General features: G+C 46.6%; 2 protein-coding genes across 3 annotated transcripts in view; both read right to left on the bottom strand.

Annotated features, from left to right (window-relative positions):
• cers1 (ceramide synthase 1) overlaps positions 1-14314 on the bottom strand; it is a 24525-nt gene extending 10211 nt beyond the window's left edge. The window contains exon 1 of one of the 2 annotated variants that reach the window (XM_062450172.1): positions 13798-14314. Coding sequence is in view for 1 of the 2 variants with exons in the window: in XM_062450170.1 (XP_062306154.1) it covers positions 10826-11086 (261 nt within the window). In the remaining variant the exon portion in view is untranslated. Of the gene's footprint in view, positions 1-10825; positions 12174-13797 lie in introns of those variants that run through there. The other variant, XM_062450170.1, reaches the window with a different exon arrangement.
• cope (COPI coat complex subunit epsilon) lies at positions 12653-17958 on the bottom strand. The gene is made up of 11 exons (XM_062450173.1): positions 17804-17958; positions 17555-17617; positions 17187-17287; positions 16793-16945; positions 16305-16358; positions 16096-16177; positions 15683-15838; positions 14331-14399; positions 13305-13379; positions 12976-13056; positions 12653-12790 (listed from the first exon to the last, which is right to left on the bottom strand). Exons 1-10 carry the CDS (start codon positions 17903-17905, stop codon positions 13003-13005), a joined length of 909 nt encoding a protein of 302 aa, XP_062306157.1. The 5' UTR covers positions 17906-17958; the 3' UTR covers positions 12653-12790; positions 12976-13002.

The raw sequence follows: 17958 nt of genomic DNA, 5'->3' as shown, positions 1-17958 counted from the left end.
TACACACACACACACAATATAACATACACACACACACACAATATAACATACACACACACACACAATATAACATACACACACACACACACACAATATAACATACACACACACACACAATATAACATACACACACACACACAATATAACATACACACACACACACAATATAACATACACACACACACACAATATAACATACACACACACACAATATAACATACACACACACACACAATATAACACACACACACAATATAACATACACACACACACACAATATAACATACACACACACACACAATATAACATACACACACACACACACACAATATAACATACACACACACACACAATATAACATACACACACACACACACACAATATAACACACACACACACAATATAACATACACACACACACAATATAACATACACACACAATATAACATACACACACACACACACACAATATAACATACACACACAATATAACATACACACACACACACAATATAACATACACACACACTATAACATGCACCTCCACACACACTCTCGCATGTATGCACATACGCCTTTACACACACACACTATAACATGCATGCATACCTCCACACACACACACCCCTAAACTTCCTCAAGGACATACACACACACACACACACTCACGCACGCGCACACACACCTGAGAGAAACACACACCTACACGGACACACACAAATCCAGGAGGCAGCCGACTGGCCACACTTCCCTCCATCACCACGGTAACCCGAGACAAGAAAGTGAAAGGGCGACTGACACGCCTGAATCACCTGTCACTCAGGTTACACACACACACTTGCTAGACCCTTTTGAGGTGCTTTTGAGAACACTTCCGATATTCTCATCCATCTCTGGTTCTTTCTTTCTCTCTGAAGTCCTTTATGTATCTCTCTCTCCCTCCTTAATTCTCTTTCTCGTTCTATCTCTCCTGTTGTTCGTGCTCATTCTGACTCTCTCCCTCTTCAGACAGAGAGATACAGAGAGACAGAGAGAGAGAGACAGAGAGAGAGAGAGAGAGAGAGAGAGAGAGAGAGAGAGACAGAGAGAGAGAGAGAGAGAGAGAGAGAGAGAGAGAGAGAGAGAGACAGAGACGGAGAGAGAGAGAGAGAGAGAGAGAGAGAGAGAGAGAGAGAGAGAGAGAGACAGAGAGAGACAGATAGAGAGAGAGAGAGAGAGACAGAGAGACAGAGAGAGACAGATAGAGAGAGAGAGGTCGTCACACGCTGTGAGAGAGAGGCAGGCATGTTGTGTCACATGACTGCACCCTGGCAGGTGACTGGCTGAGAGGAGAGGAGCCACAGTGACTCTGCATGTGTCTGGTGACTCATGTGACTGAGAGAGGCAGGATATCCACCCCCCGCCTCCTACCCCCCCCCCCCTCCCTCCCAAGGAGCACGATTTATTTATAGAGGCTGGCTGTCAGCTCCGACAACCCCCCTCCCCTCCCTCACCCGCCCTCCCTAACCCCCCCATCGGCCTGGTCTTCTCCACTGAGCCTGCTGACTTGAAGGCTAGTGTAACCCCCACACAAGTAGGCTTATCATCACCATGCTGACACACACACACACAAAGAAAACACACACAGGTAAAACAAACACACCATCCAATACGTGTATGCAAAGCACACACACACACAGCGCAGACCTACACCTCCTCTCTAATACATCACCTATTCGTTCTGCCTGGTGTTCACTGAGATGTGAGTGTGTGTATGTAGCTTCATATACAGATAAACTACACGCAGACTTCACAAATAGACTAGATATGCCACACATAGAACCTACTTAGCCTAGATAGGCTACACGTCCATAAAGGCTACAGAGACTACACTGACGCATTGCCAGTGTATGGAAGTTCCAAAGTTCTCTCTTCCAATGTATATGAGTGCCTCTCTTCCTTTCATCTCTCTCTCTCTCTCTCTCTCTCTCTCTCTCTCTCTCTCTCTCTCTCTCTCTCTCTCTCTTCCCTTCTCTTCCCTTGTTCTTTCAACCAGAAAGATATAGAGAAAGAGAGAAAGAAAGAGGGAGAAATATATGTAGCCTATTTCCAGACAGACAGAGAGGGAGAGATACAGAGGTGGTGAATGTAAGACAGATACTGGGGGGAAAGAAAGAGAGAAAGGGAAAGCTTTCACAACCGAGCGGTTCCCTTGGCAACGGCACATTCTGCCAGAATCCCAGCACAGCCCTTTCTCCTTCCTCCCTTTCCCTCCCTCCTCTGCTCTTATCCCATTTCCTCCTCCTCCTCTCCCGCCCCCTCACCCCTCCTCTCCTGCCTCCTCCTCCTTCCATCCGTCTACCACCAGTCACCCCCTCCCCCCACAAACTTTACGAGAGGAGGGGAGGGGTGAGGGTGTAGCGAGGCTACAGGGAAACAGTGATGTGTTATATAAGGGACTCAAATAGGCCATCAAGTCAAGACTGGTTCAATATGGCTCAGTGAGAGAGAATGAGAGGGAGGGAGGTGGGGATGGAGGGGGAAGAGAGAGGGAGGGAGAGGGAGGGTTGGGACAGCTGGAGAACAAAAGCTGGAGAACCCCCCCCCCCCCCCCACAGACAACAGAAGATCCAGGAGGAACCAGAGCCCTGTAGCCTCCTTCACCCCCCCCCCACCTTCACCCCTCCCCCCTCCTACCCCCCCCTCCCCACCTTCACCCACCCCCCCATCTGCCCCTGTTCTGTCCCAAACACCCCGTGAAATGGTCACAGCTGTGACCCCCCTCTAGCTGACAGCTGTGAGGCATGCTGGGAAATGAAGTCTTGCAACCCCTCACCCCCAACTGTACACCTGGTAACCCTGTGCGTGTGTGTGTGTTGACCGTCTGGACTCAGAACATCGGCAAAGAAAACTCAGCCACGGGTTCAAACAGCAGGAAATATGTTTTGACACTACAGGAGACATAACACAATAACACAAGTCTGCAGCAGTCTGCTCCAACATGATTCATCATTTTTTTGTGCATGTGTGTGCTCCAGTGTTTGTTGGATTGTGTGTGTGTTTGATTGTGCATGTGTGTGCTCCAGTTTGTGTGTGTTCCAGTGTATGTGTGTGTTCCAGTGTGTGAGTGTTTGAGTGTGTGTGTGTGTGTGTCAGAGTGCTGAGACTTCTACCTGGTCTCCTAGGAGACGTTAACCGAGAGCTTCCTGTCCTGGCTGTCTCTCGGGTGAGATTAAATGAACCCGCTCTAAAGTGCTGGGACATCATTAGAGGATTACACACACACACACGGTCTTAATGATTTAAGACATGTTGACGCTGTACAGTAATGTTTTCCTCCTCTTGGGACAACTCTCTGTCAGCTCTGTGTTTCCTGTTAGACTTGGAGCTGCCACTTGGGAGAGCAGGAGTACACACACACACGCTCACACACGCTCAGACACATGTTGTACTGTCTCTCACCCAGGGCCTGTACTGTCGTACACAGCCTCCTAGTATGCGTCCCAGACAGAACAGGGTTTATTCGCATAATTTGACTCGGATGAACATTTGCAGCTATTCAAAAGCTAGGTCCTATTTTCCATATTGACAACAGGCAATCTTTATGAGATAGCATATTATATTACCAGTGTGTGTTCATGAACCCATCAGCAGGGTAAGTCCTTCATGTTGTGTTGCCAAAGGGATATCTTGTGATATCTGCTGATCATATGGTATTTTAAGAACACTTGACACTAGTTATATTGTACCGGAGTTGTATACTCCGGTACAATACTTGTCCCTCTTCGGTTGTTAACGAAGAGGGACAAGCCGCTGTCAATCATCACCCCGTCCTGGCTCATCCCCCTCCTCTTCCTCCTCCTTCTCCGCCCCCTCCTCTTCCTCCCCCTCCTCCTCCAGATCTGACAGCAGGAGGAACCACTGGGAGCAGTTCTGGGATGAAACTCGACTCTTTGGAAACCGTCTCTCCATCTCGTCGGAAAAGTGGAGAGTTTCTCAAGATCAAAACGTGTCAGATTGAAGAGAAGGAGAGAGAACAAGACCGTCTGTGTTTCTTTGTTATTCACATAAGCCCCCCCCCCCGCAGGCATATGGGCTGTCATTCATAATGCAGCACGCAGAAAATTGGCAACACTTAACCCTCGTGCTGCCTTCGGGTCACATGACCCAAAGGTTCATAACGAACCATCGTTGTGTTTACCCAATTTTACCCAATACAAAAACAAATTAAAATAATTTTCTTTTAACCTTTGCAATGTGGGGGGTCTGAGACAGCCTAGCTGTTAAAAGAAAATGCTTCACTTTGTCTTTGTATGCGGTAAATTTGTCGCAATACGACGGTGGGTCACAATGACTGATGGGTCAGAATGACCCGAAGATAACACAAGGGTTAAGAGAGGGGAGGGGCGGAGCTGTGATTTAAGAGGTCACACTTGTTGTGTGTACAATTACTGTGTGCATGTACGTGTGTGTGTGTGTGTGCGCGTGATGTGTGTAGGTGCCTGCGTCAGATAAAAAGTGATTTGTGATTCCATTAGGAGGGCTCAGACTAAATGGCACAACTGCAACGAGGAAGTGAGCCTAAGATCTTTGTCCTCTTGGGTGGTTAGCGTCCAGGCCTGTCCGTCAGCCCACCTGCATGCCTCCCTGTCTGTTTGCAGAGGTCACAATTGCTGTGTGTGTGTGTGTGTGTGTGTGTGTGTGTGTGTGTGAGAGAGAGTATGATTAGCGCACCTGCCCGTATCTCATCTCAAGCTTAGATAGTGATTAGTGATTCCATTAGGAGGGCTTAGACACAACAGGAACGAGGAAGCAAGACTAAGGTTTTCATACTCTTCTTTCTTTTTCCTGTCTGTCTCTCTCTCTGCCTGTCTGTATGCCTCTCTCTCCCTGTCTCTCTCCCTGTCTGTCTGCCTGTCTCTCTCTCTCTCTGCCTGTCTGTCTGCCTCTCTCTCCCTGTCTGTCTGTCTGTCTCTCTCTCCCTGTCTGTCTCCCATTCTGTCTGTCTGCCTGTTTGTATAGTTACCTGTTTGTGCCTGCCTGTCTGCCTGTCTGCTTGTCTGTCTGTCTGTCTGCTTGTCTGTCTGTCTGCCTGCCTGTCTGCCTGCCTGTTCTTACGTCCATCTGTCTGTCAGAATGCTTACTAAGATTACGGAGTCTGGGCTGATCCCAGGTCTGTGCCTGGGGCCAGGCCAGGGTCATGTGTTGCTGTCTGGGCTGATCCCAGGTCTGTGCCTGGGGCCGGGCCAGGGTCGTGTGTTGCTGTCTGGGCTGATCCCAGGTCTGTGCCTGGTGCCAGGTTAGGGTCATGTGTTGTTGTCTGTGCTGATCCCAGGTCTGTGCCTAAGGCCGGGCCAGGTTAGGGTCATGTGTTGTTGTCTGTGCTGATCCCAGGTCTGTGCCTAAGGCCGGGCCAGGGTCATGTGTTGCTGTCTGGGCTGACTAGTACACAGGAAGGTGTTTAAAGCACAGATCTGTAACAGCTGCCAGATGGGCTGTGGTTAGGAAAGATGGAGGTACAGGGAGACACGGAGGGAGGGAGAGTGGAGAGAGAAAAAAAGAGAGAGAAGTGGGCAGAGGGGAGAGGTAGGTAGAGAGGGAGCGAGAGAGAGAGAAGAGGGAATAGAGGGGGGGGGGTGGTGCAGTGGAGAGAGAGATGGAAACTAGCCAGAGGTAGTTAATGGGGGAGTAGAGTGAAGGGGAGTAGAGTCAGAGAGAGTGAGAGAGAGTGACATTGAGTGAGAGAAGAGGGGGAAAGAGAGAGGGGCCGAGGGAGAGAGAGGGGCCGAGGGAGAGAGAGAGGGGCCGAGGGAGAGAGAGAGGGGCCAAGGGAGAGAGAGAGAGAGAGAGGGGCCGAGGGAGAGAGAGAGAGGCCGAGGGAGAGGAAACTGCCAGGACAACAACGGATGTCAATTACAAGAAAATGCAACTCTTTTCCTCTGTTCTGTTTGTATGTACCAGCTCCTTCAGCTAACGAGGGGCCGAAAGCGAGAGTGTGTATTTGGGATGGGGGGGAAGAGACTAACTTGCCCACCACAGAATAAAGCGGATCTGATGCCCAGAGAAGCCATTTATAAAAAGAGAGGAACTCCTTAGTGACCGACCAGCTCTCCATTTCAATGGCCACACTCACTTACTTCCACGAGTGAGGAGCCATCGGCTACGAGGCCGCTGAGCAGACAATGAGCTGCCATTTCCTCGCTCTCTCTCTCACACGCTCTCTCTCTCACATATTGTCCTTCAGTAGCCTGTAGTCAGATCTCGCTGCCTCCGAGTCCGACAAACACAATGTGTTGCTTGTCTACTAAGCAGATGTCAATCTGTGAGATAGCGAGGAGGAGAGGAGGGAGAAACGAACACAGATCCCCCAGTCCTGTCATGCTGTGGTCAAGGTTACAACCTAGACAACCAGAGATATGATAGAGAGAAAGCTACTAAATTAAATTGAATCGGAATCCTAATGGGTTTTCCATCGGATGGCAAGGCTAAGTGTGTGTGTGTGTGTGGTGTACGCTTGCATCTGAGTGTGTATCATCATTTGCCTGCACGACAGTGCATGTGGGCTGGTTGTTGACACACACACTGCTTAATCCAATCAAATCTTGTTTTATTTTAAGTGTGTTCTACATCATGTCCGGGCTAGTAGCCTGGGTGTTGACACCGTAGAGCAGGCCAGGTCAAGCCAGGGCCAGTTTGGGCTGACAGGGTCATCTAATCAGGCTGTAGAAGTTCAGGTGGGGACCATTTCCTAGGAGGAGAGATGTTCTTAGCATCGGTCGAGACACAAATAACTTCGGTTTGGACTCTCTCCCTGTGGGTGGTCATGGTAGTCTAGACCTACAGCAGGCCAACCCAATGGAGAACTGGTGTTACAATCTGCCGGACACTAGCTCGCTAGCTAGGAGGGTCATAGTGAAGGCTAGCTAGGAGGGTCAAGGATTGGTCAAGCTAGCTAGTTCAAGGTTAGGTCTAGCTAGCAGGGGGTATCAGGGTTAGGGAGAACTTGCTCCTGTAGAAGGTTCAAGATCTGGGAGAGCTAGGAGGGTCGATGTTAGATCTAGCTATCTAGGGTCAAGGTTAGGGCTAGCTAGCTACTAGCTAGCTACTACTATTTCTAGAAGGGTCAAGGTTAGCTAGTGATGGGGTTATTTTTTAATGCTGTGTGTATTGTGAATGCTGTGTGTATGTGCGGTCATGCATGCATGCATGAAGAAGCTGGTTTCTGGACAGTTTTGAATCTGGCAATGACGGCTGCAGTGTGTTGACAGAGCAAGCCTGGGCCACTGCTACAAGCCCCTTTCAAATGTATACATTTAGTCATTTTAGCAGACGCTCTTATCCAGAGCGAATTACAGTAAGTACGGGGACATTCCCCCCAAGGCAAGTAGGGTGAAGTGCCTTGCCCAAGGACACAACGTCATTTTGACACGGCCGGGAATCGAACTGGCAACCTTCAGATTACTAGCCCGATTCCCTAACCAGCTCCAGGGTCCAGAGCAAGAGCCACTGCATGACTTGTCCCCGAGCAGGAACTGAAAACTGCAACAGCAGACACTTCTCTCTCTAACACACAGAGCGACAAACCCTAAACACAAACGCACTCGTAAATATTCGAAAGTAACAGCAACCTCTGCAAGCTGGCCTTTGTGAAAGCCCTTGTGTCGGTTAGAATCAGAATCAGAAGCGAATCTAACACGTGCACCAAACTCTGGTCATGGTGGGATATTTACATACACTTTTACACATATTGTACACTAACTTCATAATATCTGCACTATAATTAACACCTACATGTGACAAAGTCCAACTGTTAGTGCTCTGTGCTGTGGGACTGAGGCTTTTGCTTCCTGCAACTACTGTATACTTCCTGCAACTACTGTACTGGATATCGCAATCTATGACATACTTATTACTTCTCCTGTTGCATGTTGTGTAAATGTGTGAACCCCGTGCCTGTGTCGCCACAGTATCCTTGTTCTGATCTACAGAAGACCGCAGGGTTCTTCTCTGGGAACATCCTGTGTGCACATGAGAACAGCAGAGGAACATTCTCACTCAGAACCGCTTTGTATGACAGACACACACACGCAGAATTTATCATCTGACTGGAGATTAAAGGAGAGGACAGGCCAGCCCAGGCCAAGCTAGACCAGGCCAGGCCAGACCAAGTTGGACCAGGCCAGGGCAGACCAAGCTAGACCAGGCCAGGCCAGACCAAGTTGGACCAGGCCAGGGCAGACCAAGCTAAACCAGGCCAGGCCAGACCAGGTTGGTCGGACTGATTCTTGAGTCCTATGTTGACAAATAGTTGTAAACTGATCTTCTTCGTTTTGAATGTTTACGGACTACAGATCTAATTCTCAATTTGAACCCAAAACAAATATGTATCCAGCTCAGTCCAGCTGCACTGTTTGAAACCTTACCTGACACACCCCCACACACACAATCTGGTATGCTCTTTTACCAACAGAATAGTCTGATATGCTCTGATGCATTGTTTCCTTACAGGTTCAATATTTAAAGAGCACTTTTGTATAAGTGTTTTAATTAGTGAGGGCTGCGCATATTGTGTTCCTTCCTATGTTATACAGGATGCTCACACTGACATGTTACGGAAGTGAATGGTGATCCATTCTTCTCTGATGCAAGGAGATGTACACTCACCTGACACTCTATGTGTGAGGCATTAGGTGGAGTCAGGTGGCTGAGCGGTTAGGGAATCGGGCTAGTAATCAGAAGGTTGCCGGTTCGATTCCTGGCTGTGAAAAAATGACGTTGTGTCCTTGGGCAAGGCACTTCACCCTACTTGCCTCGGGGGAACGTCCCTGTACTCACTGTAAGTCGCTCTGGATAAGAGCGTCCGCTAAATGACTAAATATAAAATATATAATATTACAGCTAGCGTGTGGCTTAGCAAACACCCCACAGAAACCATTGTCGAAGGAACACAGGTACGTTTCCGTGGTGCCGCCGAACGTTGCAGCAGTGAATGAAACGCACACGCGCATGCATGCATGCATGCGATCTGGCCTTGAGATCTCTCTGTTCAGGACAGCCGAGACTACCAGAATCCTCCTCTGCAGTCTGCCTCTAGTCTGGCCTGCACATGTGACCATTAGTCTACACACCCTTACCACATAAAACACACACACACACACAGGCCTGCTGGAGCTGGGTTGTGTGTCCCTCCTACCCCCACCCCACCCACCCCAACAGCAAAGCAGATGGCTATGAGGAACATTATTTCCCTGGAGGAGCAGGGGGAACCGTGGTTAGCGATTGGCCCCTTGGTGTGTGTGTGTGATCCGGCCAGGGGGGCCTATAGCGATGGGCCCCTTAGTGTGTGTGTGTGATCCGGTCAGGGAGGCCTATCTCTCTGAGCAGCTTCAGGCAGGACACCCTTCCTGTCCTGTCCTACAGCAGGGAGCTGAAACTGATCTTAGAGAAAAAGAGGAAAGAGAGAGGGATAGAGTCCAAGAGAGAGAGAGGGAGGGAAATAGAGAGGGAGAGGGATATAGAGAGGGAGAGAGAGGGAAAGAGGGAGGGAGATAGAGAGAGGGAGCCATTGAGGGATTGATAGCGATATCTGTCCAAAAGTGTGCAGTGTAAGTGATATGGGCAAGAGGTAGTCCTGCTATTCCAAGAATGACAAACGCGGCCCTGGAAACGCTGATACGTCTGATTGATGCCGATTAGGTGTTCCCTCCTGTTTCCTATCAGAGCCGGCACATGCCAGGGTCCGGATGCTTCTGAGATGGTTCCAGAGTTTTGTGCTGTGGTTGCACATATATGGAAACAACAAAAGTAGATCTCACACTCATTGATTTACTCGTCAGGCAGCCTCGCGTGTGCTGACTTCGGGTCACAATGACCCGAAGGTTCACAACGACCCATCGTTGTGCTGCGACAACTTTACCCAATACAAAAACAAATAAAACGCATTTTCTTTTAACCTTCGCGCTGTGGGGGGTCTGAGACAGCCCGACGGTTAAAAGAAAATGCTTCACTTTATTTTTGTATGAGGTAAAGTTGTCGCAACACGTGGGGGGGTCACAATGACTGAAGGGTCACAATGACCCGAAGATAACACAAGGGTTATCAGGGGGTACATGTGCTGTAGCTCTACTACCACAGCCCAGTGTATCAGTGTGAACAGTCTGTTTGACTACCTGCCACATGTGTCGGTTCGCTGCTTAGTAACTTGGAGGGGTAATATTCTCAGACAGAAACTTTTGCTGTGGTGAAGGGTTTCCATTGCTGTTCTCTCAATCAGTTACCTTAAACCTGGTATCACATCTAATCTGACCTACAGCATGACCCACACACACACACACTCAAGTTCTCTCAACTGCTTGTTTGTCTCTATCTTACACACACACACACACACACACACACAGAGAGACAGAGAGAGGATCCCTTAGGAATAATGAATTTCTTCCTCGTGTCTTGAGGTAGCTTTCACCTGTCATGAGTACTCGGTCTAAACAGCTACTCATCTGTTGAGTCGAATACAATTAATTATGCGTGTGTGTGTGTGTGGGGGGGGGGTCACTTTTCGTTTTGGTGACAGTGGGTGTACTTGTGGGACCTACGTTTAAACTACATTTTGATACTATGATTATTTTATTTCAGTATTACTATACTGTATTTGAAGCATGTGGCACTGATAACAGGCTCCGGACCATCATAAAGGCCGCATTAATGCGGGAGTGTTCGAATAACGGGCCTCTATAATTAGAAAACGAGATCGACGCGTCTGCACCTTCAATAACATAATATATTTATAATGGACGGGTTTGAGAAAGCAATGTATGTGCCTATGGGCTACCGTAAGCGAGCAACCTACCTTGAACAGACATTCTGTCAGTCCCCGTCGAATCTGCGTCCACATAACGGCGCATAAGAAGAACAGGCCAATTTCGGTCCACGTAATATATGCGTTATCCAGGAGTGTATTTTTGGAGAGCTCCAGTCCGCACGTGTTACAGTCTCTAAACGCACCGTACATAACGGTAGAAGCTTTCGTGATGAAGTCCACATAGCCAGGCATGGGCTCCACTTCTACGGCCCCGTCGCTCATGCTGTCATCCCCGGTACGACTATCCATTGTGGGGGAGAACGGAGAACGGCTGGAAAACTGATCCCAATTAGGACAGAGACCGCGTATTCTCCTTACGCGAAGCTACAGAGCAAGCTGGCTAGCCTAAAAACGCTAGAAAAACTGTAAGCGGCTTAACCTCTCAAGTAGCCTAATTCTTTATTTTCTAATTTAAGACACGGGCCCATGTCGCATACTGTACAAGACAGCTTTATTACTGAGAGTAAGGCCTTCAAAAATCAAACCAAATATCTCTGCTGAACTGCAAAACGTATTGATCTAATGGCCAATAACAAATGCGGTATTGCAATTAATCTGGTCCATGAAAATTGACTTAGATTTGGTTAATTCCCCTTCACAAAGCCGATGGATAGCTAAGCTATCTCATCATCAGTGCTAGCAAGATTATTAGCCGCCTAGCTAAATCAAATGTACAAAATACCGGGTCGATCAGCATGTAGACGTCCAGCTATCAACCACGCAGGTTTAAATTATAAATGTGATCTCAAAAATTACTATCGTATCACAACATTAGTCAAAATTATATGTATAGCTTCCGCCCTATTCAAATTATAAATTGACAAGTGCCATAAAGAACAGTAGGCAAGTATGCGTTTCTTTCTGACGTTAAATTCTGTATGGTTTCATCTCCGCTATTCGCCTTATATAACATATCCTCGTCATTTCATTATTTAGAATACCAGATCTATAGCGAATACCAAACGAGCCACACTGGAATACTTATATATATTAAAAATAGACCGTAACACCGACAAAAATCAAGAATGTATCATAAATTATCTGCTTCCTCTCGTTGCGCGGCTGTCGTTGTGCTGGCCAACGTGCCAGGCAGCGTTTTGACAAGACTGTCTGAAAAAATTCACGCTGCTTCAATGGGAATCAATGTAGAACATGACTCCTTACGGCACGTGAAGGCTATTCGCTAACAGTTCTTTAAAGATAGTAAGCGTATGTCGTTTTTTTCCCTCTAGTGTTTCGCGCACCGTCTCAGAATGCCTTGTCAAATTTCAACTTTGCGCCTAACGAAGAAAAGGCAGCGGCGGCGTGACGTAATTATGGCCCGCTATCTTCAACAGCGAAGCAAGGATTAAAACATGCGTGAGTTCATTTAAAGTGGCAGTAAAATATGTTTCATCCGATCGGACAAAGGGGTGGTCCGATATTTCTGGTGGAAATGGGTGTGATCAGAGACACGGCCTGCTTGCTTGGGTACATTCCCATGTGCTTCACAGAAATGGAGGCAGACTGGCAACGACAATGTTAGCAATCTTGCAAAACGTGGAATACCTTGAAAATGTACAAATTCATAACTTCCTCTGTGTTGACGCTTTCACAAACCCTAAGTGATGTTCCTCAAATAATAAAAACCTGACAAGTTACAAATAAATCCCACAACGTTTCCTCTTGCACTATGTCAAACAGACTTAGGCTGTACTTGAGAACACGTATTGTTTAAATGAATGTCATCAAGTAATGCAGGTTCTGAGTTTCTAAAGCAACATTATAGATAACCTAGTTGACATTATTGCCAACATCATATAAAGCCACACTGTGTACCAGATGAAATAAAACCTTTATTACCCACACAAAAGGAATGCTTTGGGGTAGGTATTTGCAATGAAAGAAATGCAAATGTTCCAAACATCAAAGGGGACTCTAAAAATAGATACCTTTTCATGTTGTTGCACTGGTCTGGTAAAAAAAAAAAAAAGAGAAATAATTTTACATCAGTTTAATAGTAACTGAGGCAGATGGTTTGACCAGATTGATCAAATGAAGCCAGTTGTATTCTATACATGTATTCCATTCATTTAAATTCCATTATTCACGATACAATAATCAAAGTGACAAAGAAAATGTCTGACTGTGTTGCGTACAGGTATCTAAACATATTATAGCAAATCTCATGCTGTTGCCGTAGGTGCATATTGCATGGCCAGTCTGTCGAAGTCATTCTCCTGGGGAATGAGAGAAGGTGAAACCGTTAGATGATATAATGTTTACCTGCTCCACACTCAAACAAACTAACTTGGCAATACAACTGGATTACGTATCTTGTTTGTTTACGCACTACGTGTTGTCACGTAGTTACAGGTTACCACAATTGATTGGATCCGATCCACGGATAAAGTGCCACCAATCGGAGAAGTGGATTAACTTTAGGTCACTGAATGCTGGAAGCAAGATCAAAAGGGGCGGAGCTCACCTTGGTGAAGTATTCTTTGAGGAAGGGGTGGGACCTATGGGCATCTTTCAGCTGAGACAGATACCGATTGGTTACCTTCAAGCAGACAAACAGAGAGGTGGGATTTAGGGAAACTTAGTGTATGTGGCACAGCATGCACAAACAATGTCATAGCAACACGATAGAGGACTGAACATACTGCCCCAAAATGTGTAAAGTTCACCACAACACTGACAATATAATTCACGTGTTGGATGGATAATTTAATCCCAAAACATTTTTTTTTTTTTTTTGGGTTAGGGTTTCCCAAAAACATGGATCATCAAATACTATATTATTAAAGATAATTGCTAGCACATCAAATACAGGACCAATTTTTTTATACAGGACTCCACTATAATAGGACAATAGGAGGAAATGAAAGGAAACTGTGTTACTTGAGTTCAATGACATTGGAAAGCTCTATGATTTACATTTAGTCATTTAGCAGACGTTCTTATCCAGAGCGACTTACAGTAAGTACAGGGACATTCCCCCTGAGGCAAGTAGGGTGAAGTGCCTTGCCCAAGGACACAACGTCATTTGGCACAGCCGGGAATCAAACTGGCAACCTTATGATTACTGGCCCGATTCCCTCACCGCTCAGCCACCTGACTCCCCACCATTTAGATCAAAATAATTCGTCAAAATAATGTCAATAGTCTAAAACAAAGTTCTTGGTCATTGTCGATAATATCTTCGAACCCATTTTTAAGAAATCCATTTGAAGATGATTATGAGAACTCTATTGATTATTTACTCTATATCTGGATCGGGAGTTGTTAAGTCAGGCTTTATCTTATGAACTTTGTATTCTTCTGCAGTTTTGCTAAGTGGCTAGGTTTGCTGATACCCGAGTCCAAGACATTCACGTCAGCAGAAAGAATAAAATGGCTCCTGATATGGTCTGACGGTGTCTGCCAAGCGAGCCACAGGTGTAGGGGCCCCAGGGGAGAGAGCCTGAGCCAGAGGAGCTCCTTTTAAACGGTTGTGGGTCCAGCCACTCACCTCTGGGGCCTTTCCCAAGTGCTGTGTCAGCACGATCAGGTTGATTAAGGTCTCAGGGTGCCCGTTGTCCTGGAGACCCGAAAGACACACACACACAAAGCAAACAAAAAAAGGATGGGTTAGCACCTCTGTTAACAAAGTTGTCCATGTTTACACAAGCCTGTTGTGTTCGGAACACCTGTTCAGAGGGTGAAACATAAGACTTCAGTGTTCTCTTTTTTTTTTTTTTTTTTTACCAATGATCAGTGTACTGTGACATCCAGTAAGATCAAACAGGACAACGCGTTTCTTTTTTTTGTCTACTAAAGCGAGTCGCCGGGGTAAAAGGACTTCAGTGTATTTGGCTCCATCTACTGTTCGGTTCCAAGAGCACAACTAAAGCAAGATGGTGTATCTGAGGTACTGTATCTGCATTCTAGCATGCTAACCTTGTCCAGGACCGATAGGTTAGCATACTCCAACTAGTGTACCACCACTGTGTATGTGAGGCAGCTACTTGCTAGCATGCTAACCTTGTCCAGGACCAATAGGTTAGCATACTCCAACTAGTGTACCACCACTGTGTATGTGAGGCAGCTACTGGCTAGCATGCTAACCTTGTCCAGGACCAATAGGTTAGCATACTCCAACTAGTGTACCACCACTGTGTATGTGAGGCAGCTACTTGCTAGCATGCTAACCTTGTCCAGGACCAATAGGTTAGCATACTCCAACTAGTGTACCACCACTGTGTATGTGAGGCAGCTACTTGCTAGCATGCTAACCTTGTCCAGGACCAATAGGTTAGCATACTCCAACTAGTGTACCACCACTGTGTATGTGAGGCAGCTACTTGCTAGCATGCTAACCTTGTCCAGGACCAATAGGTTAGCATACTCCAACTAGTGTACCACCACTGTGTATGTGAGGCAGCTACTTGCTAGCATGCTAACCTTGTCCAGGACCAATAGGTTAGCATACTCCAACTAGTGTACCACCACTGTGTATGTGAGGCAGATACTTGCTAGCATGCTAACCTTGTCCAGGACCAATAGGTTAGCATACTCCAACTAGTGTACCACCACTGTGTATGTGAGGCAGCTACTTGCTAGCATGCTAACCTTGTCCAGGACCAATAGGTTAGCATACTCCAACTAGTGTACCACCACTGTGTATGTGAGGCAGCTACTTGCTAGCATGCTAACCTTGTCCAGGACCAATAGGTTAGCATACTCCAACTAGTGTACCACCACTGTGTATGTGAGGCAGCTACTTGCTAGCATGCTAACCTTGTCCAGGACCAATAGGTTAGCATACTCCAACTAGTGTACCACCACTGTGTATGTGAGGAAGCTACTTGCTAGCATGCTAACCTTGTCCAGGGCCTCCTGCAGCACGCCCTCTGCCTCCTCCCATTTGTTCTGGGCCATGTAGCAGGCGGCCTGGCCGTTGAGCAGCAGCAGCGTGGCCGAGTACTTCTCTGACATCTCCTGGAAAATGTAGTAGGCATCCTGCAGCTTGTCTCCCCCCTGGGCCGGGAGAGAGGGAGGGGGAGAGAGGGGGGGGGGGAGAAAGAGAGGGATGGAGGGAGAGAGAGAGAGAGGGGAGGGGGGGAGAGAGAGAGAAAGAAGGGGGTGAACACCAGGAGACAAATGAGGGAACAAGAGAGAAGAATTTGGCAAACATGAAAATTGATCCATTGGACCCGTTTCAAAACAACTACTGAATCCTAACCAGCACGAGGGGGAAGTTCTGTGTTTCAAGGTTGTTTGTCATCCAGGCTTACCACAGCGATGTTCACCCAGGCAGTGGCCAGCTGGGTCAGAGTGGCGTCTTCATCCTGTTCTTGCATCTTCTTCAGCTCCTTCCTAACATCAACAAACCACAACAACATCAACAAACCACAACAACATCAACAAACCACAACAACAGGTAGTACAGGTTCTTTTTTGATACAGACGATGATATTCACATGTTGTTGAAGGAAGCCTGTACCTTGCCAAGTCAACTCGGTCCAGACTGAGCAGAATCTGAATGGTCATCGCCATGCTGCGAACAGACATTTACATTTAGTCATTTAGCAGACGCTCTTATCCAGAGCGACTTACAGTAAGTACAGGGACATTCCCCCCGAGGCAAGTAGGGTGAAGTGCCTTGCCCAAGGACACAACGTCATTTTGCACTGCCGGGAATCGAACTGGCAACCTTCAGATTACTAGCCCGATTCCCTAACTCCCTAACCGCTCAGCCACCTGACTCCCACGACAAGTTGTTTACCGACTTATATAGCTGGATTCGTGTTTCTGTATTACCTCAGTCTATTACAACTGGCAGCATTATCCAACTTTTGAGATGAATTATGATATATATGTATAATATATGATATAGTATAGTATCATTCATTATAAGATGCAAACAGAAGAGAAAATAATTAGATGGAAGAAAAGGCACTAGGTGACGACAAGGTTTGTGGTTGTCCTCACCACTCCAGACTCTCTCCCTGGTGAAGGGTCCTGAGAGCAGCGTCTGAGTTTATTTCGTGGTAGTAGATGGACGCAGCCATCAGGAGGAAGGTGGTGTTGGCTGCGTCGACGCTCTTTGCCATATTCTTATCCAGGTCTGCTACGATGGCGTCCCTGGAAGGCCAGTGGCGATAGATACATGAGACACAGGGCTGTCGGTCTCAACTCACAAGACGGAGTTCTGCAAAGCCTTCTGGGAAGTTTCTAAGTAGTGGCTGTACCTCTGTTTTTCGACCAAATTCTAGGCAATTTAGGATTAAAGACAGACAATAGTAGTAGAATAGTAATAGAGCAAAGAGTGCTTGTTTTAGACACTGAAATTATCACAATTAAGGTTGCAGGAGTGATATCTGACCTTTTGCTTTCGTTGGCACGGTAATCTGCAAACATCTTGACAGCCTGAAGTTCAGCTGCAGAGCTAGACTTGATGTCATCCAGAACTACTCCATACTTCCTCTGAAAACAGACATACTAGTCAGACCGTTTGACAAAGTATTTCACAGACCCAGCATGATGCAGTAATCAGATGGCATTGATGATAACGATGGTAGAAATATTGGTACTGTATCTTTGTAATCCTGAGGAAATCTTCTGTGGCTTATAAAGCAGGTATGTGTCATGTATGTTGAAGATATCAAAAACACTAGACATATATTCACCAAAACATGCATAAGGATCATGAATATAATCCGTTTATCAAAGACATCGGTGTCTACTTCGTACTTGGGCTATGTAGGCTCTGTACAGGAACATGTCTCTCTCGACCTCCTTTTCTGGTGAAGATGGCTGTAGAGAGAAAAATAACCGTACAATCTCGATAAAACATTCAGTGGATTATTATACTCGAACTGACTGGATAGCGTTAGCTTGATGACGTTGGCAAGCCAGTTAACCGGTTTGGAGTGTATTGTAGTGAATGATTTGAAATACTGCCAACAACGACAAAAGCCTTCGACTGAAATTTTAGTTTACCTTTACTTTCTGTGCCTCGTTGATGCATTGTTGATAACTTCCAATGTAATAGGCATTTTTCACATCGAAAAGCTCATCGACTTCTCCCTGTTGTGCCGCCATGTTGATTTGGGTGACTTCCTGGACACGTAGCAGCAGTGACGTCTCCGACTAAG

Source organism: Osmerus eperlanus, chromosome 24 (assembly GCF_963692335.1).
Source record: "Osmerus eperlanus chromosome 24, fOsmEpe2.1, whole genome shotgun sequence".
Classification (NCBI taxonomy): domain Eukaryota; kingdom Metazoa; phylum Chordata; class Actinopteri; order Osmeriformes; family Osmeridae; genus Osmerus; species Osmerus eperlanus.
This window is presented reverse-complemented; position numbering and strand designations above follow the sequence as displayed.